At 51.6% G+C, this 27,634-nt stretch overlaps 1 protein-coding gene and 1 pseudogene across 1 annotated transcript; both read right to left on the bottom strand.

Moving 5' to 3' along the window:
* Positions 1-462: 462 nt before the first annotated feature.
* BPIFB1 (BPI fold containing family B member 1) lies at positions 463-27,461 on the bottom strand. The gene is made up of 16 exons (XM_012455190.2): positions 27,421-27,461; positions 24,739-24,899; positions 22,055-22,196; positions 20,988-21,095; positions 19,868-20,017; positions 18,990-19,071; positions 13,882-13,945; positions 11,714-11,799; positions 9,937-10,116; positions 8,989-9,042; positions 8,330-8,488; positions 5,773-5,840; positions 4,897-4,942; positions 3,702-3,765; positions 2,686-2,762; positions 463-646 (listed from the first exon to the last, which is right to left on the bottom strand). Exons 2-16 carry the CDS (start codon positions 24,851-24,853, stop codon positions 587-589), a joined length of 1,455 nt encoding a protein of 484 aa, XP_012310613.2. The 5' UTR covers positions 24,854-24,899; positions 27,421-27,461; the 3' UTR covers positions 463-586.
* LOC135277134 (U6atac minor spliceosomal RNA) lies at positions 25,953-26,053 on the bottom strand (annotated as a pseudogene).
* Positions 27,462-27,634: the final 173 nt, after the last annotated feature.

The following is a 27,634-nucleotide window of genomic DNA, read 5'->3' as shown; positions in this document are numbered from 1 at the left end:
AGACAATGTCTCTCCCCATTTTAAGAAGGAAACTGAGGCCCACAGTGGGGAAACCACATCCCAGAGTCAAAGAGGCATGAAGAGGCCAGGCCAGAGCTCCCAGCCTAGTTCATCTGCCCCCAGATCCACATTGTTCAGACAGTCCTCTGCCCACCACACTGCCAAGATCAACAAAATATATGTCCCCACCCTAAAAGCCATCCCACCAAAGACAGTCTTGAGGCTGACATAGAAGGCAGGAGGGAAGAGCTGGCTCCCTGATTCCTGAAGTCTGGAGAGGCAGTCAAGACCACAGACATCATCCGCAGGTGGCCTGATGTGGTCCAGACAGCTCAGACATCACCCAGATTGGCTCAGATGTGCCTGAATGTGACCTGGATGTGGCTCAGCCATCCAGTCCCCAAGCCTGCCAGGGGCAAAATGACTCCAGTGCCAGGACAAAGAAACTCCAGACTGCAGGCATCACAGGCAAATAATGTTTATTGATTGCAGAGAGGGCTGATCTGCAGAGAGGGCTTGTCTACAGAGCTCGCACCCACACTCCCAGCTGGGACCCAGCCTGCCCTGTTGGCCACCATCCAAGTCTTCACTGGGAGACAGGAAAGCTGGGTTTCCACAAGGAGGCTGGGGTAAGCACAAGGGCATCCTGGAATTGGAGGGGAAAAGTCAGAAAACAGGTTTCTTTAACCTCTTGCCTTGTGGTTTATGCTGGTTTTGTCCTCCACAAGGTGACTGCTGGCATTGGGGAACCATGACCCTGAACCCACAAATACAGAATTCTTGGAAGGGTCAGGGATGGAGGGTCTGTGTGTGAACATTAATGCCATGCCAGATCCTGATGTCATCTCCATTTTGCAGATGGGGACACTGAGATTAAAGATGGCAAGCCCCTTTCCAGAGTCATGCACTCCATAGGTGGCAGGAGTGGGATCTGCACTCAGCACCTGCCTTGATTACCCCCTGCTTTGGGCCCATCCTCTGCATGAGCTAATGACAGGAAGGTGCCCATTTCAGCTAGCAGGCATTTACTAAGCATCTACTGTGTGCAGCCATTGAGTACAATGGGGAACAGAGCAGATGGAAACTGCTGTCTTCTTGGAGTTTGGGCTCCACTCTAGAGGGGAAGAGATGCCCTGGAGCCTGGCACACAGTGATGTGGGCTGTTCTTCTTACGGGTCATATTTGAGAGCGAGGGTGACACTGCCATAGCTCCTCTCCCCAGCAGATGCCATGGAAAGTCATTTGCTCACCAAGCATTTACTGAACACCTACTGTGTGCCAGGTCTTATTGAACACTGGGGACAGAGGCATGGACAAGATGGACATGATCATGACCTTGAGCTGAGACCATCTGGCTACACGGCACACTGTGCATGTGTGTATGTGTGTACGTGTATGTGTGTGTATATGTGTGTGTGTATGTGTGTATGTAGGTGTATATAGGTGTATATGTGCATGTGTCTGTGTGTGTGTGCATCTCAGGCCTATGTGGTACCTGCCCCGGATGCTGCCTCAGCTCCTGGCCTCCTTCCTCATCTTTCCTGGAACACCACCAATCCCTGCCTCAGGGCCTTTGCACTTGACATCTGCTATGGGTTGGATCTGTGTCCCTGCCTAATTCTCATGTAGAACTGTGGCACTCAGTGCTGGAGGTGGGGCCTAGTGGAGCCTGCACAACCGTGAGCCAATTAAACCTCTTTATGAATTACCCAGTCTCAGGTATTTCTTTTGTTTCTTTTCTTTTTTTTTGAGATGGAGCCTTGCTCTGTTGCCCAGACTGGAGTACAGTGGTGTGATCTTGGCTCACTGCAACCTCTGCCTCCAGGGTTCAAGTGATTCTTCTGCTCAGCCTCCTGAGTACTGGGATTACAGGTTCCCGCCACCATGCCTGTAATCCCAGCTACTCGGGAGGCTTATTTTTGTAATTTTAGTAGACATTGGATTTTGCCATGTTGGCCAGGCTGGTCTCGAACTCCTGACCTCAGGCGATTTGCCAGCCTCAGCCTCCCAAAGTGCTGGGATTACAGGTGTGAGCCATCACACCTGGCCTCGGGTATTTCTTAAAGCAGTGCAAGAACGGCCTAATATTCTGTCCCTCTGACAGGACACTCCTTCCAGCTACCCACAGGGCTCACCCCTCACCTCTTCAGGCATTGGATCAAATGCTGCCTCCTCAGAGAGGCCCTCCCTGACCCCCTGTCTGAAACAGCACCCCTTCCCTGACATCACTCTCTCCTCCTGAGCCTGCTTTATTTTTCTTCTCGGCCTTCCTCTGTTCCGCCTGATGTTATATCTTTAGGGTTTATATATCTGTGTCTTCTGCTAGAAGGTAGGCTTGAGAAAGATGGGGGTGTTTTCCGTGTGTTCATTTCAGTGGCCTCAAGCACTCAGAGGCATGCCTTCCGTATAGAAGACCCTCAAAAAATATTTACTGAATTACTGAATGAATGAATGAATGACAAGGGGTGGAAAAAATGTACTGACCCCAGGCTAGGAGGGTTCCATCCTCAGCACAGCCAGCCTTTTCACTTGCAGATGAGGAGGTGACGCCCTGAGATGGGAAGGGACTTGCCCAGGTCACCTACAGGCTGGGATTGGAGCACAGGCCCCCACCTCCCAGCCAGGGCTCTCAGTGGCGGCTGTGCCCTCCCTAGGGCAGGATGTCTAGGCCCACACCCCACTCACCTGGGTCAGTGAGGACTCAGCTGCCTCAAATCCCAAGGCCTTCACCATCGACACTGGGACCCCAGATCTTAATTTGCCTGAAATAGCAAACATGGTCAGAAACTGGTGGGCCTGGGGTGAGACTGGGCAGCCAGGGAGCAGGCTCAGGGTTCCTGAAGGGGAGCCCGGGCCTGGCAGGCCTGATCAGACAGCCCCCTCTGCCTCTGCTCGCCTGTTTTCTGGCCCCAGCATCGACCCAGCCTCATCTACCCTCGCTTTGCCCCGGCACTGGCTTCTGGCCCCTCGCAAAATGCAGTCCTCACATTCTCTCACACTCCTGCTCAAGAACCATCAGGGGCTCCCATCATCCCCAGCAGAGGTTTCTATACTTTGAGATTTTCTAATCTAATAAAATAAAGAAATTAAAAAGGTGGAGCTGCTGTAGGTTACCAGCTCTTGTCACCTCCACAACCCAGGGCTGAATTAGAGTGATTTCACCTTCTCTCTGCTTCTTCCGCCAGTAACACAAGTAACATGCCAAGGACAGCAGTGGCTAATGTTGAGCACTGACTGTGCCAGGCACCCCCTGATTTGTGCTCTAAAGAAGGTACTCCTATGTCCCCATTTTACAGATGGAGAAACTGAGGCTCAGAAGGATCGTGCAGCTCAACCAAGGCCAGGCACCAGCAAGAGGGGGAACAGGCCTTGAACCCAGGTCTGCTGCGGTGTCTCCTGTGTGCTCTTGTTGTCTGCTTACACCTCTGCCTCCTTCCAGCCCTGCGAGGCTGAGCCACCGCATGGCGCATCTTTGCAAGCCTAGCCTCTGGCACTAGCAAAGGAATTGGGCTGGGAGGACAGACGCAGGAGAAGTCACTTCCAGCTGGGTGAGTGAGAAGCCTCCTGGGAGGAGGCAGATTTGGAAGTAGGCTCTGAGGGGTGGCTGGGAGATGAATGAAAAGGGCCTCATTCATGGAAATGAGGGCAGGGCAGTAAAGCCAGGCCCTGGGGAGAGAGGCACAGATGGCAGAGGTACTTACCATTCTGGTTTGGCACCAGGATGGAGAGGAGGATGTCTGTGATGATGTTTTTCAGAACGTCAGGCTGTGAGAGAGAGAAGGGGCACTGTCACCCTGGCTGAGGACCCGAAGTTCCCACATGCCCCTGTCATTCATTCCACCTAGGCATGGCTCCTCCCCATGGGCGAGGGTGGCAGGTGGAGATGCAGGAATTCCAGGTCCCCTGCTGGTCAGAGCTGTGGGGGCTCCCAGGGACCAGAGCGCTGGGGTGGGGCATGAACTCAGCCGCCCCTGGGACCTGGCAGGTTGGGGGATTGAGGTGCATTGGAGAATGCCCCATCCTCAGGGGCCCCACGGCTTTGCTGCAGCTGAATTTGCCCTGAGGGAATGTTGCCCTGCATTGCCTGAGCTCCTGGCTTCTGAAGGGAAGCCAGAAGTCATGATTTGCAGGTGGAACTCTTCCTGTTTTAAATTATTAGTCAAAAATGGTAAAAAACAAATCAGAAAAACCAGAGAAAACATGCCAGACTGAGATCTTGGGTTCAGTCTGACTCCCAGCAGGAAGGGGCTATCTAGGATACCGAGGCGCGTCTATGTGCACAGAATGAGATTGTGAGTCAAGGGCACTTGTTTTCTAATTCAGGATCAAACTTCACTGAAAGAAAGTGTGTAGGCCGGGTGCAGTGGCTCATGCCTGTAATCCCAGCACTTTGGGAGGCCAAGGCGGGCGGATGACGAAGTCAGGAGTTTGAGACCAGCCTGACCAACATGGTGAAAACCTGTCTCTACTAAAAATACAAAAATTAGCTAGGTGTGGTGGTGTCCGCCTGTAATCCCAGCTACTCGGGAGGCTGAGGCAGGAGAATCACTTGAACCCGGGAGGCAGAGGTTGTAGTGAGCTGAGATTGTGCCATTGCACTCTAGCTGGGAGACAGAGTGAGATTCTGTCTTAAAAAAAAGAAAGAAAAGAAAAGAAAAAGAAAGTGTGTATCTGTGAGTGGAAGTGTGTGTATATGTGCTCTCAGCTGTGTCTGACACACAGTGGGTTCTGTGTAAACACTCGAGCTGGGAATTTGAACTTTTGTGGAGCCTGGCCAGCCCCCATGGTGCTTCTGTGGGGACCTTGTTCCAAGCAAATCCTGGGCAATGTCTCTTTTGAGAGTGGACCATTCCAGGCCATCTTTGGTGCCCTCAGGCACCACCTGTTAACACTTACTTGGAACCAGCCAATCCCAGAGTTCATCAGCTTAATCCGATCAGAACTGCAATGGAAGATGCCTATGAGAGTGGCCCCTGGAGTCCCACTCATTCACCATCCATTCATTCAACAAGCGATTTACCAAGCACCTATTATGTGCCAGGCACAGTGCGGGCTCTAGTGCTATTGCTGTGAACCACATGAAGTCCTTGCCCGTGGAGCTTGCACTCTAACGGCAGGGGTCGGGTAGGGTGGCATGGGGGGACACAGAAAACGAATAGCAGTCCAAGGAGCAGAAAAATCAACCTCAGGAGTCAGGGCTGTGGTGGACAAGGAAGCCCGAGCCACTTCAAAGGGCGTCCCAATTCCCGGCTCGACAGTTTGTTGCTATGTAGGATTGTGGGCACAGGGCAGCTAGGTAGTCTGATTTGACATGTTCACAACTCATTTATATTAAAAAGTCCAGCCCTGTGTGGGCTGATCGAAACAGCCCTGGGCCTGACTTGTCCCCAGAGGCTCCAGCTTGCAGCCCTGCAGTCACTCTGGGGCCACAGGAAAGCGGTGAGATGGGAGAACAGGCGGGGTGCAGAAGGCAGGTGGAGCTCTGCACTTCTGTGCTGGGTGACGGTCACCGCCACGGCCTGGGAGGTGCCCAGAGCGGGCTGCCCTTGGCCTGGGGTTTGCCTGCACTGTGGCTCCTGCAGAGGCCGCTTCATTTTCCACCCCATTCCCTCTCATTCAGTCCTTGTCAGCAGGAGCGTCCGGGAAGGACCTCCCTGCCCACCCTGGAGCAGCCTTCACCTGACAGCCACACAGGAGGTGTCTAAAGAAACCCATGGTCAGTGGGCAGGACTCATTTCCATCAGCAGTCTTCACAATGATCAGTGTGTTTACCTGATGTTATTCAAGTTGAGTATTAGTCGGTTGTCTTTGGTGTAAAACTGAGCCTCCGAGCTGGCTTCCTGCAACGAGAGAAGCCCAGACCCCATTGCTCTAAAGAGGATCTGAGTGTGGAGTTAGCGGTTATGCAGGGAGGCTCTGGGGTCTGAATCTCAGTTCCTGGCTCTGTGACCTTGGCAAAGGGCTTGACCTCCCTGGGCCTCGCTTTCCTCATCTATTAAATGAGATAGTACTTGTACCCACTTCCCATTTAGCAGATGACAATCTAGGCTTGTTGTCGGGGATGATGATGATGAGATGATGACAGCAGCAGCCACTAGGCATGGAGCCCTTCCTGTGTGTCAGGTAGTGGCTTCAGAGCTGAGATGATCATCTCCTTGATCCTCACAACCCCGTGAGGCAGGTCCTGTCATCGTCTCCTTGTGGAGGCGAGGAAGAGGAAAGCCGAAGAGAGCCAGCAGGCCCCTGGTAAATGCTCACCACTGTTACTACTACTGGAAAGGTGTAAGCCACGCTGGCTCCCAAATACATGGGCTCCAGAGACACATCAGCTTGACCTCTGGGCTGGGTGACCCTCAGGGCAGCGAGCTGGGTCCAGCTCCAGGTCAGCTGCACCCAGGGAACAGACTTGTCTGGCTGGTCTGGGCTCAGCAGGTCAGAGTGCCTGCCTGGGTCATGGAAGGGCCAGGCCATGGTGCAGTGGGGCTGGCCTGGGCAGTCCACTCCCACTGCAACTTGGATGGTGGGCTGAGGGTCAGGATTCCCTTCCATATAGAGAGCAGGGCACCATGCCAACAACCCCAGAAGGCACCATTTGTGAAAGGCATCCTGAAATTGTGTGGCAAACAACCTGCACAGCTGCACACAGCGACCCTGCTGTAATTAGCTTCCCACTCTCTACCAGCTACTGTCCTGACTCCTTGGTTAAGCATGGATGGCCTTTTTTTTTTTTTTTTTTGAGACAGGGTCTCACTCCATCACCCAGGCTGGAGTGCAGTGGTGCAATCATGGCTCACTGCAGCCTCAAACTCCTGGACTCAAATGACCCTCTCACATCAGCTTCCTGGGTAGCTGGGGTTACATGTGGGAGCCACTGTGCCCAGCCAATTAAAAAATTTTTTTTGTAGAGACAGGGTCTCACTATGTTGCCTGGGCTGGTCTTGAATCCTGGTCTCAACTGATCCTCCCGCCTCGGCCTCCCAAAGTGCTGGGATTACAGGTGTGAGCCTCCACGCCTGGCCTGGGGATGGTCTTACTTATCCAGCACCCAGTCATGCGCCCTGCCTCATGTCCTGTCCTTTGCCCTCTGTAGAGGATGTGGCCGGTTCCCTGCTCGGAGCCCCTTCCCTCCCCTGTGGGTGTTGCCTCCCCTGAAGGGGCAGCTCGAGGCTGCCCCTTCTCTGCAGAATTGCCCTTGCACCAGTGGAGCCGCCCTGCTAGGGGGCAATGTTCCTTCTATTTCTGGGGGCTGTTGGTGGCCAGTGACTGACTGACATGGGACTGCCTGAAACAAGTGGGGCTTGCTTGGTTAATGCGGGCTCAGCGCGGTGCCGTCCAGGCTCCAGGGCTCTTGCAGGATTGAGCCAGAGTGTGGCCCTGGCTGAGACAGCATCTTTGCTCCCCGCTTCCCTTGCCCCATCCTGCTTCCTCCATGGCTCCTCTCCCAAGACCTCTCCCACAGTAAATCCTCCTACAAGGATCTCTGTCTCAGGCTCTGCTTCTAGGGTCCAAGATACCCTCCTACTAGGCTAGTCATTGACTGACCCCCACCCCATTCCTCCACCCGCAAGGCAAGGTTCCCCACACGTGGAAGCTAACTGAGATCCAACCTGCTGGGGTTATGGAGAAAATCAGCTAAGAACTTCCTTGGAGATGACTTAGTTCTGCTGATGCTTCAGAAGAGGACTTGCCCCTCCCCGTCTCTGTGGTCGCATGGAGCCCCCACTCCTCTTACCCTAGTGTGTATGTGGCCCAGCTCAGGAAGTTTTCATGTTCCATTTTTCTGGACACAATGATTGGCTCAAGAATGGGCAGCTGACTCAGGCTCATTCAATGAGAGTCAGCCCTGAGACGTTTGCTGGGACTATGGAAAGATAAGTTCTTTGTGCTAGGATTGCCAAGCTGATAGGATATGAGCCTGATGCAGCCTGGGGCACTCCTGTGAGGGAATAGCTTGCCTGAGGTTCAAGGCAGCACAGAGGAAAATAAGGCTGCTAGGTGGGAGAGGGGAGAATGAAGAGGATATTGTTTGAGCACCTGGATCCAGCTATTCCTGAAGCCAATAACATCTAGACTTTTTAGTTATAGGAGCTAATACAATTCCTTTTGTGCATATGAGTTGAGTTTCTGCCCAGGGATTCCTGACTAATAAAGTTACAGGGTTAGAATTGGGTCCCCAAAGCTCCTGGCTCTTGGTTCAGAGCTCCCTGTCCCCCATCCCTGCTAAGTGATGAGAGTAGTGGAAATGTTTAGCAAAGCAAGAGGGTGAACAGGGGAAGTGGACAGAAGGGTCCCCCTGGTTGCTACCAATATCGCAGACGACTGAACTCACGATGCCCACGGTGAACAAAGGGCGGAGGGCTTCATTGGAGGGAAACACTTCCAGCACAATCAACTGGGCCACCTTGGCATGGCCTTGGTCCATAAAAAACTGTGGCGTGTCCTGAGTTAGGATCTTCACGATCTGGGTGGGCGCCAGCGCATCTGCAGCCTGGAAGGACATCAGACCCATATGTGGCCTCCCAAATGCCCATGATGGCCCACAGGCCCCATGTGGCCTGGCTCCTGCCTGCCTTCCTGGCCTCCCTGCTCCCTCATGCTCCAGCCACCCTGTCCTTCTTGCAGTCTTTGGTCTCCTGTTCCCTCTGTCTGGAATACCCTTCCCTTCAGGGAGGCCTCCCTGATGTCCCAGACTATATCAGGGGCCCACAAACTTGTTTCTATCAGAACACCCTTCGATATAGAGAAGTGTTCTCATGTCCCCTAGAACCTGTCCTGATTTACTGCACCTGTAATGGAAAGACTATCCATGTGCTGATTTGCTTCAGGTCAAACTGGCCTGCTAGATGGAAAGCTCTGTGAGGACAGGGATGTGGTTTGAGTGTCCCATTGCTGGAATGAAACACCAATCCCACACAGATTCTTCCCCCAGAAGCCTGTGTCCAGACCACAGCAAACACCCATCGAGCTGTGGATGGCAAACGGACCAACCTTTGCATTGATCAGCCCAATGCTTGACTTCAGCCGACGGGCCAACTCAGGAAGCTGAGGGTGAGAGGAGACGGGGAAGGTCAGCTGGAGGGCACAGGGAGGCATGTCTCCCGTACCCCAGTGCTGGGAGGAAGGTTTCCCAGGACCCCAGAAAAGCTGGGTGGGCCCAGTGACCTGGGCCATGTGTCTGTTATTGGTGGAAAAATAGCCCCTAGGTTAGCTTCTATGGGGCATGGGGTCCTGCTGGCCTGGACTTTTACTGTGGGCTGGTGATGGCTGTGGGTCTGTGGGCAGCTTCCTGATCTCAGAGGATGTTAGGTGATTTCATTCTTACTGCAATCATGAATGTGCTAGCTGGTGACCACCCCCCATTTTCTCACCATCCCAGTCCCAAGAGCTTGGTTATCGGTTGTCTGTCAGCTGACCTGAAGTCCTGCCATCCTCCCATAATGTTGGACCAAGCCTTTTCCCCTCTGGACCTCAATTTGCCATCAGTCATACGGGAGGAGGTGGCACGATATAGCTGACTGGTGGTGGTTATCTGCTGTGCCCTGTTAATAACGATTCCAAGGTTGTGTCAGCATCCAGACTCAATAGGAAGGAGAAACCTGATCGATTAGTGATGTCTGCCATGAGTGCCATAGTGGTGAGTAGTGGGACAGTTGCCATCCCTGGACCACTCAGTATCTGAGATGTATTTACCATCCCTGGACTACTCTATATCTGAGATGTATTTATCACCTCTGGACTACTGCATATCTAAGATGCCCTTTGATTCCACAGGACTGTTATTTGGTAGAGGAAAAGGTGCATCAGATTCCACGGAGCAGAACCATGCCTGGGGCTGGATGTTACAGGGAGGATTCCCGCTTAGCAGCACTCTGTGTTCAGGAAATTCCTATGATGCAGCCTGGGCGACCCTATTCTCTGTCTTGTGCTGAGGCTTACCACAGAGTCCAACAGGACCATGAATTCTTCTGGAGGGAGCACAGCAGCCACTGTAGCTTTCACTACGTCCTGACTCACGATGAGGCTGAACTGGGTGTTGTCCAGGGTGGGCACTGTCAGCGAAGTTGCAGAGTTATTGAACCATTTGGTCACATTTCCCTGTGAGTCCAACAACTTGGCCTGAGGAGACAGAGCAGGAAGTGGGCTGAGAATTTTAACTTACAGCCTACCCAGTAACAACCTACAAGGAAATGACACCATTCAGCTTCTTTTCTTTCTTTGCATTTGTTGCCAAGAAGCTTAGCCTGGAACACAGGTGCCTGGAAACATCTACTCCATCTTTGCCCCTTAGATAATCTCTGATTTTTATTTTTTAAACTAGATGTCTAAGTTTTTTTCCCATGCTTCAACTTCTCAGACACCTCAACCCTTTGGATGAAAGGAAAATTCAAAACGGCAATAAAATGGATGAAACTATTTGATGCCACCATTTTCCCAAGGATCTGTATAAACTAGTCTGGAGGCTGGGCGTGGTGGCTCATGCTTGTAATCTTAGCACTTTGGGAGGCCGAGGTGGGAGGATCACTTGAGCCCAGGAGTTCGAGACCAGCCTGGGCAACATCATGGAAGCTCATCTCTACAAAAAATACAAAAAATTATCCGGGTGTGGTGGCAGGTGCCTGCCGTCCCAGCTGCTCAGGAGGTTGAGGTGAGAGGATCACTTGAGCCCAGGAGGTCAAGGCTGCAGTGAGCTGTGATGGCACCACTGCATACTAACCTGGGTGACAGAGGGAGACTCAGTCTCAAAAGCTGTCGTGGTGGCTTACGCCTGCAATCCCAGCACTTTGGGAGGCCGAGGCGGGCAGATTACAAGGTCAGGAGTTCGAGACCAGCCTGGTCAACATGGTGAAACCCTGTCTCTACTAAAGATACAAAAAATTAACCAGATGTGGTGGTACACACCTGTAATCCCAGCTACTTGGGATGCTGAGGCAGAAGAATCACTTGAACCCGGGAGGCAGAGGTTGCAGTGAGCCAAGATTGCACCACTGCACTCCAACCTGGGCAACAGGGCAAGATTCTGTCTCAAAAACAAAACAAAACAAAACAAAACAAAAAACCCCCCAAAAAACCCAAACCTGGTCTGAGATTCATGCTGCCAGCATGGTCTGGCCCTTTGGGGCATCCAGCCACCGCATGGGTGTGCAGCTCCACATGGTACAGGGAGCTGACAGTTACAGGACACTTCCTGTCTGCTGGGCACTGTGTGGTCTCATTTCATCCTCTCCTCAGTGACCGTTATGATTGGCATTTTGCAGACAAGCAAACTGAGGCTCAGGAGGTGAAGGAAATTGGCCAAAGTCACACAGCCAGGGAGTCACAGAGCTGGGAGAGAAACTTAGATCTCTGTTTCTTGATCCTCGGCTTTTGTTTCAAGGTTGTCAAAGGTTTGGGGACTGGCAGAGACTTGCCTGAGAGAAAGACTGAGGGCCCTGTGTGCACACTCGGGCCCTGGAGCGGGGAAATTGGGGGTGGAGGGCAGATCCGCTGGGTGGGTGTTCTTTGGCTTTTGGGTTCTACTGGCTGACTTTTCTCCCTTAGCATGGCTTGCCTAAGGGGGACGTGTTCAGCCTGCAGTGATTTTTCTAGCTCTCAGCCCATGTGTCCTAACAGTGACCAGGATTTTCTCTAATACAGGTCCATGCTGTCTGACTCCTGGTGGTCAGGGAAGGGCAGCGATGTCCCCACTTCACCCTCGAGGTCCTGGGACACTCACCCCCAGGTAGAGCTGAATGGTGTCGCCCTTGATGGCAGGAGACAGAAGGTCAAACTCCAGATGGTCAGTGCTGAGGGGAATGGGCACTGCTCAGGGATGAGAAGAAAGTTCTGTGAGGTGGAGGACAGTATTGGAGGGGCAGTGGGGGGCTGCTTCCAGGTGGAGTTGTACTGATGCACGGGGGGCAGGGAGGAGCAAGCAGTGATGATGTTGATAATAATGATACAAACAATGATGCCAGTGACTGGCACTGATGGAGCATCCGCCACGTGCCAGGCCCGTGCTGAGCCTCAGCATGTGTCAGTCAGCTCGTTCATCTGCATGATAACCTTAGGAGGTAGGTCCTATGATTACCGCCTTTTACAGATGGGGAAACCAAGGTTGAGGAAAGCGAATTGACCTGTTCACAGCCACACGAGGAGAGCATGTGAACCCAGTCGGCTTTATGCCAAAGTCCCGGTTTGGAACGAAACTGAACTATTGCTTGTAATGCTCCACCGCCCCCCACCAGACTGAAAGCCGCGTCCCCGACTCGGGAGGTTCTGGGTCTGGACACCCTGTGAGCACCCGGATCTCAAGGAAGCTTAGCTTGGAACTCAGATGCCTGGTAACATCTACGCCGAAATTCAGCGGGCTCCTCTGCTCCCCCAAAGATCTCCTGTTCGCGTCAGAATTCCCCATTTGGCCGCCAGGTGGCGGTGGTCTGTCACCTGCCCCGGTTATGGCCGAGGATGGGGAGCCTCCCGCTCCAGGTAGACCTCCGGGCCCAACCTCAGGGCAGCAGAGGAGCCAGCTGGACTTCGGTTTGAGCTTCAGTGACCTTGGCTCGTCTCCACTTGTCTCTGAATCTGTTTCCTCGTCTTAAAATGAGGGTATAATGCCCGCTGGGGCAGCACCTGTACTAAAATTGGAATGACACAGAGAAGATGAACATGACTCCTGTAAACATTATTTTAAAGAAAGAAAAAGAAAAAAGGAAAGAAGCAGTGGTAGAATAGTAATTCCTGCCTCATGTATAGAACTGGCACCTTGTAACGGCCCAATCTGAATCACACCCACTCAGAATTCAAGTCTTCCCCGTTACCAACGGCCTCTGTGAGCCTGGACGATGACTTAATTGCTTGGACCCTGTTTCATCAGAGTGAAGTGGCGTCATGACTGCTATCTCATGGAGTTGTCTGAGGAGTCAGTGAGACAGTGCCCGTAAAACACCCAGCGGGAGGGCTTGGCTCATGGCAGATGCCCTGTGGGTGCTTAGTGCACACTCATGCCATTCTCCTCTCCCCTTTCCCCTCTGGTCGCCCTTGGAATGAGCCTCTTCTGATCCCAAGCAGCGGTTGGTAGGCTTTTCTTCTTCCCTGCCAATTTCCACTCTGGGGGCCTGAGCAAGGCAGACTGTGGAAGTGGGGGCAGAAGCCTGTGTCCTCCCATGTCTGCTACTCCGGGGGAGGGAGAAATGACCTCCTTCCATCTTCCCTCTTCAAATCATCTCTGATTTTTATTTTTTAAACCAGGTATCTCAGATTTTAACCCATGCTTTAAATTCTCAGACTCCTCAAATCCTGGATGGAGGGAAAATTCAACACTGCAGTGGAATGGATAAAACTATTTGATGCTGCAGTTTTCCAAAGGATCCACAAAAGCTAGTCTGGGGCTGCGTTTGTGGCTCATGCTTGTAGTCTTAGCACCTTCCATCTGTCCATCCATCCATCCATGCATCCATTTAGCATGCATTTGTAAGTGCTTCTCTGTGCCAGGCGCAACATCTGCTATGTGCCCGGGACTTTCCTGTAGACTTTTATTCTGCACTAACAATCCTATGATATAGGGATGGTTAAGCCCCATTTGATAGATGAGGGAACCGAGGATAAGGAGGTAAAGTAGCTTTCCCAAAGTCATAGAGCAAGTCAGGGGCAGAGCTGGGATTTGAACTTGGGGTATCCATTGGCCTGAGAACTGTACACATAGTAGGAGCTCATAAAGTCCCAGTCATGGCAACTTTCTGTCTGTGCATCTTGGGCAGGAATCAACTGTTGCTTGTCTCACCTGCTGCTGGGCCCGAGTTGCAGCTCAGGCCTGACTTGGGGAGGCCTCCCCTTGGTGGAGTCAGGGTCTGGAGGCCAGCTCCATTGTAAAGGAAAAGGCAGGAGAGAGAGCAGAGCACCTACCTTTCACCAGCTGCAGGAGGTCTGCATACATGTCATTGAAGGAAGCCTCGATCACGGGACACAGCTGCAACAGCATAAATGAGGGGCTCCATCAGGGAGGGGCCAGAATGCAGCCACACAGCAACCCGTGCCCGGCCCACCCAGCCTGAGTCCTGCTGCTGTGCCCATGGCCACCTAGGTTCCATCCATGGGTTGAGGATGCATTGGTGTGTCTGCTCTAGCCTGCAGGACCATCTGGGACCTTTTGCATGGTTGTGCCCCAGGTGTGCTTGGCCTGCCATCAGCCCTCCGTCTCTGACTCCTTGTCTTGCTGGGCGCAATGGCTCATGCCTGTAATCCCAGCAGTTTGGGAGGCCGAGGTGGGTGGATTGCTTGAGGTCAGGAGTTTGAGACCAGCCTGGCCAAAATAGCGAAACCTCATCTCTACTAAAGAGACAAAGAGCCAGGCGTAGTGGTGCACTCCTGTAATCCCAGCTACTCAGGTGGCTGAAACATGAGAATTGCTTGAGCCTGGGAAGTGGAGGTTGCAGTGAGCCGGTATTTCGCCACTACACTCCAGCCTGAATGACAGAGCAAGACTGCTTTAAAAGAAAAAAAAAAAAGTTAAATGGAGAATTTGTTTCTTTGTACAGCAAGTTGCTACTGAATTCCTGCCACATATCAGATTCTAGAACAGAGGCCAGCAAGGCAGATCTGACCTGACTCCTGAGCAATCTCTGTGCCCTTTGTGGCTTTCTAGCCCAACACATCCCTTTGCTCACCGAGCAATTCTCTTCCTGAAATTGCCAGCAGTCCTCAACACGGGCCGATTTTGTCCTCAAGGAGACATTTGGAAATTTCTAGAGACACTTGTAGTTGTCACAGCTTGGAAGGGATGAGGGTATTACTGGCATCTGGTGGGTAGAGGCCAGGGATGCAGCTACACATCCTCTGTGCACAAAGAATTATCCAGCTCAAACTGTCAGTAGTGCCAAGGCTGAGAAACTGGTCTAACCTAAGGCTGCCCTGAGCTGTTCTGCTTAGGGAGAAGGTCAGACAGTTGACTCACATTTCAGGGCAGTGCTCCAAGACTGTTGAGGACATTTTTGTCTTGTTGACCCGCCCTCTGTACTCTCGAGGTGTGGCAATGCACTGGAGAAATGGTAACTCCTGTGAAAAACTGTTCCCTGCTCCTGGCTGCACTGCCAATCTAGAACCCAGAGACATGGAAGAATCCTGGCTCTGAGACCCCAGCAGGCACTGCCAGGGGAGCCCGTTTCTCACCCAAAAGGTGTCCCCGGGGTAGCCTCTGCCTTTTATCCCATGATTCCACATCCTTCGTTTCTACCAGTGGGTCTCAACCCTGGCTTCACAGTAGAGTCCTCTGGGATACTAGGACCCCAGCTAGACCAGTTACATCTGAATCTGGGGGAGGGCACAGCCATTAGTATTCTCTAAAGCCTTCTGAGGTTCTGATGGCTCTGATGTGCAACCAGGCTTAAGACCCACTGGAAAGATATCAACAGTTTTTTTTTTCTTTCTTTCTCTTTTTTTTAGATGGAGTATCACTCTCTCATCCAGGGTGGAGTGCAGGCACGGTCTTGGCTCACTGCAATCTCTACCTCCCGGGTTCAAGTGATTCTCCTGTCTTAGCCTCCCGAGAAACTGGGATTACAGGTGCCCACTACCATTTTTGTATTTTTTAGTAGAGATGGAGTTTCACCATGTTTGCCAGGCTGGTCTCAAACTCCTGATCTCAGGTGATCTGCTCACCTCTGTCTCCCAAAATGCTGGGATTACAGGCGTGAGCCACCAAGCCCAGCCTAGCCAGATTCTTTTCATGCATCTTCGGGAATACTCACGATTATATAAAGCAAGTCATCCCATCATCCTACTTTTATTTATTTATTAAAAAAAATTTTTTTTTGAGATAGAGTCTCTGTTGCCCAGGCTGGAGTACAGTGGCACAGTCTTGGCTCACTGCAACCTCCACCTCCTGGGTTCAAGTGAATCTTCTGTCTCAGCCTCCTGAGTAGCTGGGATTACAGGCACGCACCACCACGTCCAGCTAATTTTTGTGTTTTTAGTAAATGGGGTTTCGCCATGTTGGCCAGGCTGGTCTCGAACTCCTGACCTCAGTTGATCCACTGGCCTCGGCCTCCTAAAGTGCTGGGATTACAGGTGTGAGCCACTGCACCTGGCCTCAACATTTTCTAAATGAGCCCCTACCAGTTGTTCACCTCTTAAATTCTGTGTCTTTTCCCTTTATGCCAGATAAAATATTCCTATGACTATCATATCAAATCTAGTGAACATTGCGGATTTGCTGATGATAAATGGAATGGTGGTTTGTTCACATTGTTCTTTCTACTTAGCTTTTCACCACTAAAGACAGATACTATGCAAGGAGCATTGTATAATTTCAAGTTTTTGTCATCTTTTCTAGTGGAAAATATATTTTTAACTATTAAAGTGTGATGCTAGATAAAATACGATTTTGCTGGAGGCTGGGAAGAAAATTTACAACTGAGTCCTACTTTATGAAATTCCCACCTTGAAACACAGAAATAAAATTATTCAAAGAAAAAACACATTTTCTTTCTTATGTAAGAAAATTCCAATGTTACCAAATTTTCACTTTTGGATTCCCTTAAAATAACTCCCTGGATACGTACATTTGCTAGCAGGTCAGGGTCTCAATATTCTAACTATAAGAAGCCATTGTCTTGAACTTTGATATCACACAATTCATCATATCCATTGTTCATTATATTCATTATATCACACAATTCATTAATGCATTATATTCATTCCCTCCCTTTTTCTCTATTCTCTCTCTGTTTCTCCGCATGCTTTTACAAAAAAGTGCTGGAGAAAGATAGCTTGAATTGGGCTGAATCAACATTGCTTCTGAAGTTAACCTTTTAAGATCTTATTTGAGTTTTATTTATTGATTATTCACTTATTTTTCCCTGGCCTCTTTCATATGTAGATATTTAGACTGTTAAAATAATGGATCTTCCTTTGACTACACATGCTACTCATAAATTTTACTAGTGCAGAAGCAGAAGTAGAAAATCTTTAACTCCAGCTTAACAGAGAGACAAATACGTAATTCTATATTGTACAGCTGACGTATATTTCACAAAATGGAGATGAAATGTTTTACTGTATTTTTCTTGAAGGGAAGGATGTGGAAGCCAATTTGGAGAAAAATAAAAATCTCCATTGTTTTAAAGTGCTCTTAATAAAATCGCATTGTTTGTATAAAGCATTGTGTTATTTGTTTATTTAGTTTTTGGGACAGTGTCTTGCTGTGTTGCCCAGGCTGGAGTGTGGTGGCATAATTGGGACTCACTGTAGCCTCAACCTCCTAGGCTCAAGCGATCTCCTGCCTCAGCAACCCGAGTGGCTGGGACCATAGGCATCCGCCACATGCCCAGCTATTATAATTTTTTATTTTTTGTAGAGATGGGGTTTCTCTATGTTTTCCAGGCAAGTCTCAAGCTCCTGGGCTCAAGGGATCCGCCCGCCTCGACCTCCCAAAGTGCTGAGATTACAGGAGTGAGCCACTGGCCTTGGCCTAAAATACTGTTTTAAATATTGCTACTGTCATTTTAAAGTCCTCTTTACAAAACCATATTATTTTAAAAAGAATTTCCTGGAATGGTTTTGTAAATTATTAAATACAATGTACCTATCTAATAATTGTAAGTATTACATAATGACTTTGAAACATAGATTTGATTTAAAGGCTGACACTAAGTCCAGCCTCATAAAAACACTGGCGCATGTGGATGGAGATGGGAAGGGAAAGAGCTCCTAGATGAAAGTAAAAGGATTATGAGTACTTTTTTCCCAAATTGTTTCAGTTATTACATCATCTTTTCAAAGAAAAAAAATCGCCAGGCGCAGTGGCTCATGCCTGTAATCCCAGCACCTTTGGAGGCTTGAGGAGGGCGGGTCACCTGAGGTCAGGAGTTTGAGACCAGCCTGGCCAACATGGCGAAAACCTGTCTCTACTAAAAATATAAAAATTAGCCATGCATGATGCTCGTCTGTAATCCCAGCCACTTGGGAGGCTGAGGGACAAGAATTGCTTGAACCCGGGAGGCGGATGTTGCAGTGAGCTGAGATTGCGCCACTACACTCCCTCCTTGGTGACTTTGTCTCAAAACAAACAAACAAATAAAAACAAAAAATAAAGAAAAAAGTCTTATTACAAGAAATATTAGCTATTTGACAAGGTGTTTTGACCCTAGAAGGGGGGCTGATTGTTATGAATACATCTTGGAATTTACAATGGAAATCACCGATCAACGTGGGTGAATTCAGTTTACAAGGTTTTAGTATACCTGTGACAAATAGGGAAACTAAAGTGAGAGTCACCTGTGTTCACTGACTCAGAAATAATCCAACAGGACATGGTGGGTGGTGCAGCTCTGAAGACCACAGCCAGATTGATATGTGACAGCGGTATGCCAGAGCCAGCTTGTACTAGCTTTTGAGAACCAATTGTTAAATTTCCACAAATTGTTTGAGCTGGGTGCTAAGCCCAGAGATTGTTAAAAATTAAATATATAAACTTATAATTAAATAAATTATATTAAAACAAATTTAATAAAAACTTAAAATGTATTGCTTCCTAATTATTTTGCTGCATTTTACTACTACGTATTACTCCTGAGGTCACGCGTATGTATCTGTTTGGAGGAAATATACAATCGTGTGCTATCGTACATGTTTTCCCAACTCTGTTCAGTTGTTCAGTGACATCACACTGGTAGCCTAAGATTGGCTCGGAAGGGAGTATTTCTACCAGGGAAATCTACAAAAGCTGCAAATCAGGGTTACCTCCCCTCAACAACCCCTCCAGAGACAATTGTGATTTCTCAGCACCTCACTGTTCAAGGGCTCTGGGCTGACTTTGAGCAGTCCCATGACCTTGACCTCAACCGTCGGCCTGGGTCAACGGCCCACCCCACTCCAATACCCTTTGCTATCCAGTCCCAGATAATTCTTTCAGCAAAGCCCACCCAAGGAGACTCCAGTCACTTAGTACCAGCTTGCAGTTCTACCTAAGCCCCACAGGGGGCGGAATGTCCACGAGAGGCCCTGATGCCACTCACCTGGTTTTTCACCAGTTGGGGCAGGGCTGGCACTAGGAGATTCATCACCTGATGAGCTAAGGAGTTCACCAGGAGGGAGAGCCTTTCAGGGAGGAGAGCAGGAGAGACATTAGGAAGGGTCAGAGATGATCACCCCTCTATTTTGCAGAGCGGGAAACTGAGTCTGGGGGAGGAGGGAACCTGCCCAAGATCACAAGACTAGTTAGAGATGGGGCTGGTGGTAGCCCCTGAGCCAGGTGTAGGTGGCGGCAAAGAGTTATCAGAAAGCAGCGGCTGGGTATTGTCATTAGAACTTTGTGCTGGGCATTAGCATGACGGGAGCTGGCATTTCTCCCTGTCTTTCTGCTAAGAAGGGAAGGGGGGTGCCATGTTTTTGGGCACTGCCATGCACTGTGCACTGTTCTAAGTGCCTGATGGCTGTTGCCTGATCAGTTCTCTCACTGCTGCCTGGAAGGTGTCATCACCTGCACTTTACAGGTAAGGAAGGTGAGACACAGGGTGGCCACTTGGCCACCATCACCTGAGGAACAAATGAAGAGAATGCATCCTCCTGACCCAAAGCCTTTGTTTTTACCCCTGGCTCCACCCACGCCTGTCCCGGGTGTTTGGAGGGGCTTCTAGGGCTCCCCCTTCAAGATCTGTCCCACCTCCTGGTGTCATGCCTGAAACCCACCAGCGTTGCTTCCGACCTTGATGTCCTGAACTTCCTTTGGCATCACAGATTCCCTGGAAGGACCCCCAGATCAGGAATCAGGAGGGGATCAGTCCCTTTCTCTCTCTAGGCCTCAGCGTTATCCATTTGTAAAATGGGGGAAGTCCACCGCCTGGCTTTCCTCCCAGGAAGGGTGTGAGCCCTGCTGGCGGCCTGTGACACTCACTTATGCAGCAGTTGGATACGCAGGCTCCCGTGGCTGGTGGCACAATTGCTGAGGACCAGGTGGGTGGGGCCACGTGCACTGGTGTCCATGCGGATGATGGTTTGGGCCTCAGTCTCCATTTGGAACTCCACGATGGTCTTGACCAGGGGCCTGTGGGGTGGAGGCACCTGACCGTGTGAGCACCAGCCAAGCCTGGGCTGGAGCAAACCTGCCGTCCATCTCTGTCCTCCAGCTCTCATCTCCTTCCTCAGTCTCCTTTGCTGGTTTCTCCTCATCTCCACCCAACTGCACCCCAGCATGTCCCAGGATCAGTTTTCAGATTCCTTTCTGGTTTAAATCCCTTTCATCTGCTGACAGCTTCCAAACGTTCACCCAGCCCGCTACTCCGATGTCTCATGGGCATCTCGAGTTCAGCACACGCAACACTGGGCTGGCTCTTCCCCCAGACCTGCTCCTCGCATGGCCTTCCCTGTCTTGCTTACTGACCACTCCATCCTGCCAGTGGTGCAGGCAAAACTTGTGGAGTCATCCGTGACTTCCCTCTCTCTCCCCTCGCATACACACACGTACTCAGTTCACCGGGATATCCTGATGTCCCCACCTATGTCCAAAACATACCCAGAATCCAGTCAACTTCTCAGCACCTCCCTGCCCCAAACCCTGGTCTAAGTCATCATCGTCTCCTCCTGAATTGTTGCAGCAGCTTTGGGATAGCCTTCCTGTCTCCATTCTTGCCCCTAGAAAGTCTTTTATTTTTTTCCCATAGCAGCTAGGAGTCTTTAAAAATGTTAAAGCACATCCTATCCCTCCTCTGCTCAGAATCCTCCCTGGCTCCCATCTGACTCAGCAAAAGCCAAGACCTTATCTTCTCCCACAAGGCCTTGCATGATCTGGCCTCGGCTGCCGGCTGACCTCCTCTCCCAGCACGCCCCCCTCTCTCTTTACCCTGTCTCTGCCATTCTTTGAGCAAGACAGGCACGCTCCTGCCGCAGGGCCTTTGCCCTTGCTCTTCTCTCCACTCGGAACTCTGTTTTCCAGACACCTGCATGTGGGGGTAGGGGAGAGGGAATGAGCAGATGAGCCTGTCAAGCCCACTGTACTTGATGGCGGGGACACTCACGTGTTTAATCCGGCCACCATGTCCAGGGGGATCCTGACTAGCAGCTCTTGGTCATTGGCCGAGGGCTTCACCTGCACCTGGAGGATGTTAGCTGTGGTGACCTTCAGCCTGGATGGGAATCAGGAGAGATCAGAATCATGCCTTCTCCTCATTGTTCCCAAGCCTACTCCCTCTCTATCTTTCCCATCTCCCTGGGGCGCTTGGGCGGCAGTGGGACCCTAGTCCTGTCCAGTTATCTCCAGACGACGGTCTTGCCTCCATCCTTCCCTCCACCCCGCTCACAACACTATCATGGTGCCTTCTCTTCTAGGTGGTGAATCCCAGCTCCTTGAGCTGACTCATAAGACCCTCTGTGACCTGACCCTGCTGATCCCTTACTCCTTGCCTTGAGGTTTGAGCTCCAGCCATTCTGACTGACTGTCACTCCTTCATGCCTTTGCCCAGGCTGATTCCTCTACCTGGGTGCCATTTGCTTCTTGTCTCCTGGTGACCATTGAGTCATTGGCTCAACTGTCACCTCTAGTGAGAAGCATCACCTCATCCTTTCCCTTGCTCTGGGTTTTTTTTTTTCTTTTTTCTTTTTTTTTGACAGAGTCTCACTCTGTAGCCCAGGCTGGAGTGCAATGGCGTGATCTCGGCTCACTGCCACCTCTGCCTCCCGGGTTCAAGTGATTCTTCTGCCTCAGCCTCCCTAGCAGCTGGGATTATAGGCACCCACCAGCATGCTGGGCCAATCTTTGTATTTTTAGTAGAGACGGGGTTCTGCCATGTTGACCAGGCTGGTCTCAAACCCCTAACCTCAGGTGATCCACCTGCCTTGGCCTCCCAAAGTGCTGGGATTGTGCCCGGCCTTGCTCTGGGGTTGTTGTATTAGGGTTCCTGCGTCATTGTATTACGGTTCTTGTTAACTATTCTGGGAGCTTCTGGAGGGAGAGGCTTTGTTTGATCCATTCTTTGTGATCTGACACAAGTCGATGCTTGCGGACCAGCTGACTGAGCATGCAGAGTGTGTCCTGGGCAGAGGTGTGGGCAGGGGCTAGCTCCTGGTGTGGTCCCGCTCCACTTACCAGATGATGCGCTTCAGGATGGTGTTCACCAGGCTGCCCAGCACAGGGATGCCCCCGGCTGGCTTCTCCCGTATGGCACTGAGCAGCGGCAGCTGCTGCAGGATGCCGGTGGCGTTGTGATCCTTCAGCTCCTGTGTCAGCTCTGGAGGCAGACCCCAGGAATTAGGGCCCGGGAGGAGAGGCAAGAAGGAAGGCTTGGTGGGGGCTCCAGGCTGGGGAAAGGTATCATTCGGGGCTCCCTGAGATAAGGCGAGGGTGCAGCCATCTCTACTGTGGTGGAGGTCAGGACCAGCTTGCCAGTCCCCACAGTGTAGATGTAGCCTTGAGGATAGTGGCCCAAATGGGTCGTTTTCACATCAAGAGTGAGGCTGGGGTCATTCACATGCCTAAGCATTGCCAGCCTCTGTGGGGAGCGTCAGCCACTACACACAGCACCTGGACCTACACTCGTCCCCCACAGCCAGTGGCAAGCACTTCCAGGGCCAAGAGGCAGGGAACCCACAAAGCCCTGTTGGGGGCTGTTTTGCTGCCAAAGCACACTTGTTAACAATTGTCTGGCATCCATATTCTACGGGTGTATGGTCCAAAAGCCTCAGGTGCTGAGCAGAGGAAGGAGGGGCCAGGACAGAGGCATACAGGTCAGGAGCCCTGGATTCTGGTCCCAGCCATGAGCAGCTGGAGCCCATCTGGCTCCTGTGCAGAGCAGGTTAGAGGTGCTGGAGAGCTGACGCCCCAGGAGCAGACCTCAGCCAGTGATTGGTGAGGAGTTGGTGTATCAATACCTCAGCTCCCTCACCCCTCAGTCAGGATGGCTCAGATGTGTGTCCCTCACTGTGTTTCAGAGCTCCTGTGTTATAGCCTCTCAGCTGCAAATCCACCCACTTTGCCTGCTGTGGTAATGGAGCTGGGCCCTGTGAATATTTCTTCTTTGCCATTTGGCACAATGTTAAGCCTTTTCAGTGGAGGCTCTGGAGGGGTGTGGGGGAGGAAGGGGCTTCCCCTCATGGCGCTGGTGTGCTCCTCTTACCAGGTTCCTATGGCGCCACTGCCCAGTGGCTTTTGCTGAGTGAATTCTGCGGGCACCCTGACTGGCTTCTAGGTGGTTTCCCAGAGATAGCTTCCCCGTGAGTTAACAGCAGGCCCCCTCCTCCAGGGGCAGCTTCCCAGAGAGTTTCATCGGCTCCCTGGCAGGTAGTTCTCTGCCCACTAGCCTCAGTTTGCCAACTGTGGCCCAGCTCTGGCCTGGGACAAGCCAGCAAGCTTCTCGACCAGAAGCTAGCCTTCAACCACACCCTCTGCAATGAGGACTGGGGAGGATTCTTTGCCTGTAAGCTTGCTCTGTCCTTGGCTACCCCTTTCATCCCTAGGGTATCCTTTAGAGCTAGCTCTCTCTTCCCTCTTAGTCAATTCCCCATTCCTCCAATCTCCTGGTAATACTTCTTTACATTAAACTTACCTGTTGGGATGACTGTGTGGTTTCTGTCTTCTGATTGGCCCTAACAGGTGCAGTTGCTAGGCAGGACTGAGCTCCAGTGCCCACAGTGGTACCTGGCTTGGAAATGCTTGGGATGCCTTCCCTTCCCTGCCTTGCCTCCCCACACTCCTGTAGGTGTTTCTGGGATTACCGTCAAAACCAAGCACTTGCATACAACTCCTTTTAGGAGAGCCTAAAGCATGATTATTCATCTCTAAGCTCCTTCTGGCTGAAATTCCACAAGCTTGAGCTTTGTAGTTTGGACTCAGCCACCTCTGCCTCCCTCCAGCTTCCCAGAGCTCGCTGCTTCCTGTCCTTACTTGGGACTCCATCCTCTGGCTACAGAGCCTGTTGGTTCCACAGGACCTGCCCCTGCCCCTGTGGCCATGACCCAGGCCCTAGTCCACTGAATGCAGAGGTCTGGGTCTCTGAGTGCTCAGGTGGCTCTCCAGAGCTGACAGATGAGTCCCCTCTAAGGGAATGACACTTTCGAGCAGTGGCTCTCCATTGGGGTGATTTGTTCCCTAAGAGATGTTTACCAACGTCTGGGGACCTTTTTGCTTGTCACAATTGCGTTAAGGAGGCCGTTAAGCATCCTACATGCCCAGGACACCCCCTACAATAAACAGCTGTTTGGTCCACAGCATTAGAAGTGCCGAGTTGAGAAGCGTGGTCACAGCATTCATAAAGCTCTAGTCGATTCCAGTGACCCAGTGAGGAGAGGTAGGCCCTCTTATTTGTGTCCCAAGGAGGAAGCCGAGGCCCAGGGACGGGCCCAGTGCCCTCGAGCTTGAGAGTGAGACATTGTGCCTGGGACCCAGGCCGCCACACTCACAGTCAAGGGTCTCTGCTGTGGGGACAAGGAACACACTAGGTTTAACAAAGAGGGGGTGCTCTGAGGATGGGATTTCAGGTGAGGGCAGGGGGAGGGGCAGCTGCATCACTGCATTCAGTGGCCGCATGCCCCTTCTGCAGGCTGTGGAAGCTCAGGGTTTGGAATTGTGGAATTTAAGAAGGGAATCTTGGAATCGTGGACTCTTGAGATCACAGACACTCCAGACCTTTACAACTCACTCATGTTCACCCAAGTCCCAGGATTTCAGCCATGCCTTGCATGGCCCCTGTGATGAGGAGCTCTCTCTCTCCTTTGGGAAGCTGTCCACCTTCCCCCTTGTCTTAGGGCGGCCAGATCTGGAGGGCCAAAACTTACTTTCTTTGATGACTTTTGGACCGAGGATGAGAACTCCAGTGGGGCTGAGGGTGGCTTGGATCAAGGTGGCTGCCAGCAAACCACAGAGAAGGGTGAAGGTCCACGGGCCGGCCATCTTCCCAGGCGTCAGACAGCAGCAAGTGGCGGGTGCCTGACCAGACCTGGGGTGAGCACAGAGAGCCCTGAGGCAGAGAGGCCAAGGGCAGGCCCACGACGCCACGGTGTCCAGGAGAGGCTGCTGAGTGCAGTGGTTAACTGCCTGGGCTAGTGTGGCCTTTGGCAATCAACATACCCTCTTTGTGCCTCAGTTTTCTTATCAGACAAATGGGCATGATGACCCCTACTTCACAGAGTTAAGGGATAAATGAGCTAATATCTGGAAAGCATTTAGCACACGGTGTCTTTCACATGGTAAGCACTTGGAATATGTTAGCTATTTCCTTACAGAAAATCCAGCAACAATCCTCAGAACAAAGCGCTTCTGCCTCCTGCGTCCCCCATCCCTCAGTCTGACACTTCAAACCCGCTATGGTCCCTTCTCCGCTGACCTCATCTCCTGCTTTCTCTCCCCTTGTTCTAGCAAGTTCCAAGCGGTTGGAAGTTCCCAGAACATACTCTGTTCTCTCTGGGTCTGTGCCTTTGCTCTTGCTCTTCCTGCTTCCCGGAATGCTTTTCTCCTCCCATATCTCCCTGATGAACTCCTATTCATCCTTTAAAACCCTGCCAAGATTTTTTACTTTCCCTGTAAAGCTTCCCCTGCCCTGCAGACAGGGACCCTGGACCACACTTGGAGAAATGCTGTCCTGGGGCCCAGGACATGAAGGTTGGAGGCAGGAAGGAAACGAGGAGCCAGGTAGGACTCAACGTTGTGAAAAAGCTGTTTGTTTAATCCACAATACTAGCGGGGCTGGGAGGGGCTGAGTGGCTCCTTGGAACCAGGGAAAAAAGGGCAGTGACAGAGAGAGAGAGAGAGAGAGAGAGAGTGAGCCTGTGGCCCATGCTGGGGAGCAGTGCTTGGGGGTATTCTAGCCCCTTGGCTGCTCTGTCCCCTCCCTCCACAGGGGTGAGGCATCAACACCTGTAACCCAGTCCCAAGCTCTCCAGCTCGCACCCCGGCTTTGCCTCCCAGCCCCGCATGGAAGCTCCTGCCCTGTGGACTGTCCTGCTTGGAGGGAGCGGAGATGCTGACCCAGAGATCTGAGCCGTTGCTTGGTTTAGCATGTGGGTTTCTTAACCGTGTGCATGTCGTCAGGCCCGAGGGCCTCTTCCATCCTTGTCAAGGGGAGTGCTAACCTTCTCTCCTTTCATACAACACGGCATGTGGCTTTCTTGTTGCCAAAGACAAATGTGGCATCCGGATGACATGTATCCTGTGCCATGGAGCAGTGTGAGCTCTTCTGAGGCCCTTGCAATAATGAGTCAGCCTCTGCTTCCCTGACCAGCCCGTGAGCTCTGGGAGGGAGGGCTGGGTCTGCCTGCTCCCTGCTGTGTCCCTGACATCCAGCATAATGCTTGGCACACAGCAGGTGCTTAATAAATGACTGCTGAATAAATGCATAGCCCCCGGAAGCCCTGAAAGAATTGGAAAGCTGAGCCTGCTAAGCTGAGCAGGTTAGTGTTGGGAGGCCTGAGGGTGGAGGGGAAATACCACTGGCTTGGCAGCCAGATGGACCCTGGTTGGAGGCCGCTGCCACCACTTGCTCTGCGGTCTTCGACAAATGACTTAGTGTTTCTGAGTCTCCGTTTTCTCATCCTAAAATGGGGAATAATTATATAGTACTTAAGTAGCAGACTTTTGGGGAAGATTAAATGAGACAGTCTATTTGCGGCCTGGTGTACCCAAGCGTTCAGCACATGGTAGCTTCCATTACAATTATGACAGCTATTATCACTAAGATTGGAGTCAGAAGGAGGCATGGAGCAGCCAAAGCCAGAGAGAGGTGAAACCCCCGCATCCAGGCGCCCCTGCAGCCCCACTCCATACTTTTCTCGCAAACACCTTGACCCTGTCTGTCCTCCAACATCTCTGCACACTGTTCCGTGCTCTTCAGATCAGAGGAAGCCAGGGACCCACGAGGATGGAGCATCCCCGTTTTCCTCCTGTGGAAAAGCCTCCTCCCCAGATCCAGGCGCCGCACACGCCCCGCCATCTGGCACCTCCTCTCCTGGCCTTTGCTGATGCTCGTTACCCTTTGTGGAATGTCTTTCTCTTTTCCTTTGTCCAACCGTCCTCTGCTTGGCTTTGCAACCAACAGGTTACCTCTTCCAGGAAGCCTTCTTTGACTGTCCTCCACTCCCGTGTCCCTGGGTCTTCCTTGGGCTCCACATTGTCCTACACTGGGAGTTCCTTGAGGGACAGACTCTGTGACTAATGCTTCTCTTGCCCCAGCATCACCTAGCACAGCTGGGCACAGAGCAACTGGTATGTGCAGAGTGGTTTATGTCCCTAGGACGAGGTCAGGACTCAGCCAGCCCCATCCCTTCGTCACTACTCTTTGGTCCTCTGAGCAAGGGAGCTGGGTACCTTTCTACACCTGGCCCTGATCCTCAGTGGATCCTGACTCACCCAGGGCCCTTCCCGGGGAGGCAAGCCTCCCTTGTGCTCCTGACCTGACCCCAACAGGTACCTCTAGCTTGGAACCTTCCTGGAAACCTAGGCTTTCAGCCCTTCCCTTCTTTTACCTGGGCACGCTGGAGTCCTCGGCCTGCTCCTCTCCTCTCCCAGGCAGTGGGTCTGGAAGTCCAACCTTATATCCTGCACACCCCAGCACAGGCTTTGTCTTTGGGCAGAGGCCTCAGACCAGGCCGAGGTCTCCAAGGTAAATATTTGTGGCTTCAGGTGAACCACAGCCCCGCCTGGAGGCAACCTGGGGACTCCAGCTTCCTGAGGCTTGGA

The sequence above is a fragment of the Aotus nancymaae genome, unplaced genomic scaffold, assembly GCF_030222135.1.
Source record: "Aotus nancymaae isolate 86718 unplaced genomic scaffold, 86718_ANA_hifiasm-v0.15.2.pri h1tg000029l, whole genome shotgun sequence".
NCBI classification, from domain to species: domain Eukaryota; kingdom Metazoa; phylum Chordata; class Mammalia; order Primates; family Aotidae; genus Aotus; species Aotus nancymaae.
Note: the sequence above shows the minus strand (reverse complement) of the source record. Positions and strands in the feature narration are given on the sequence as shown.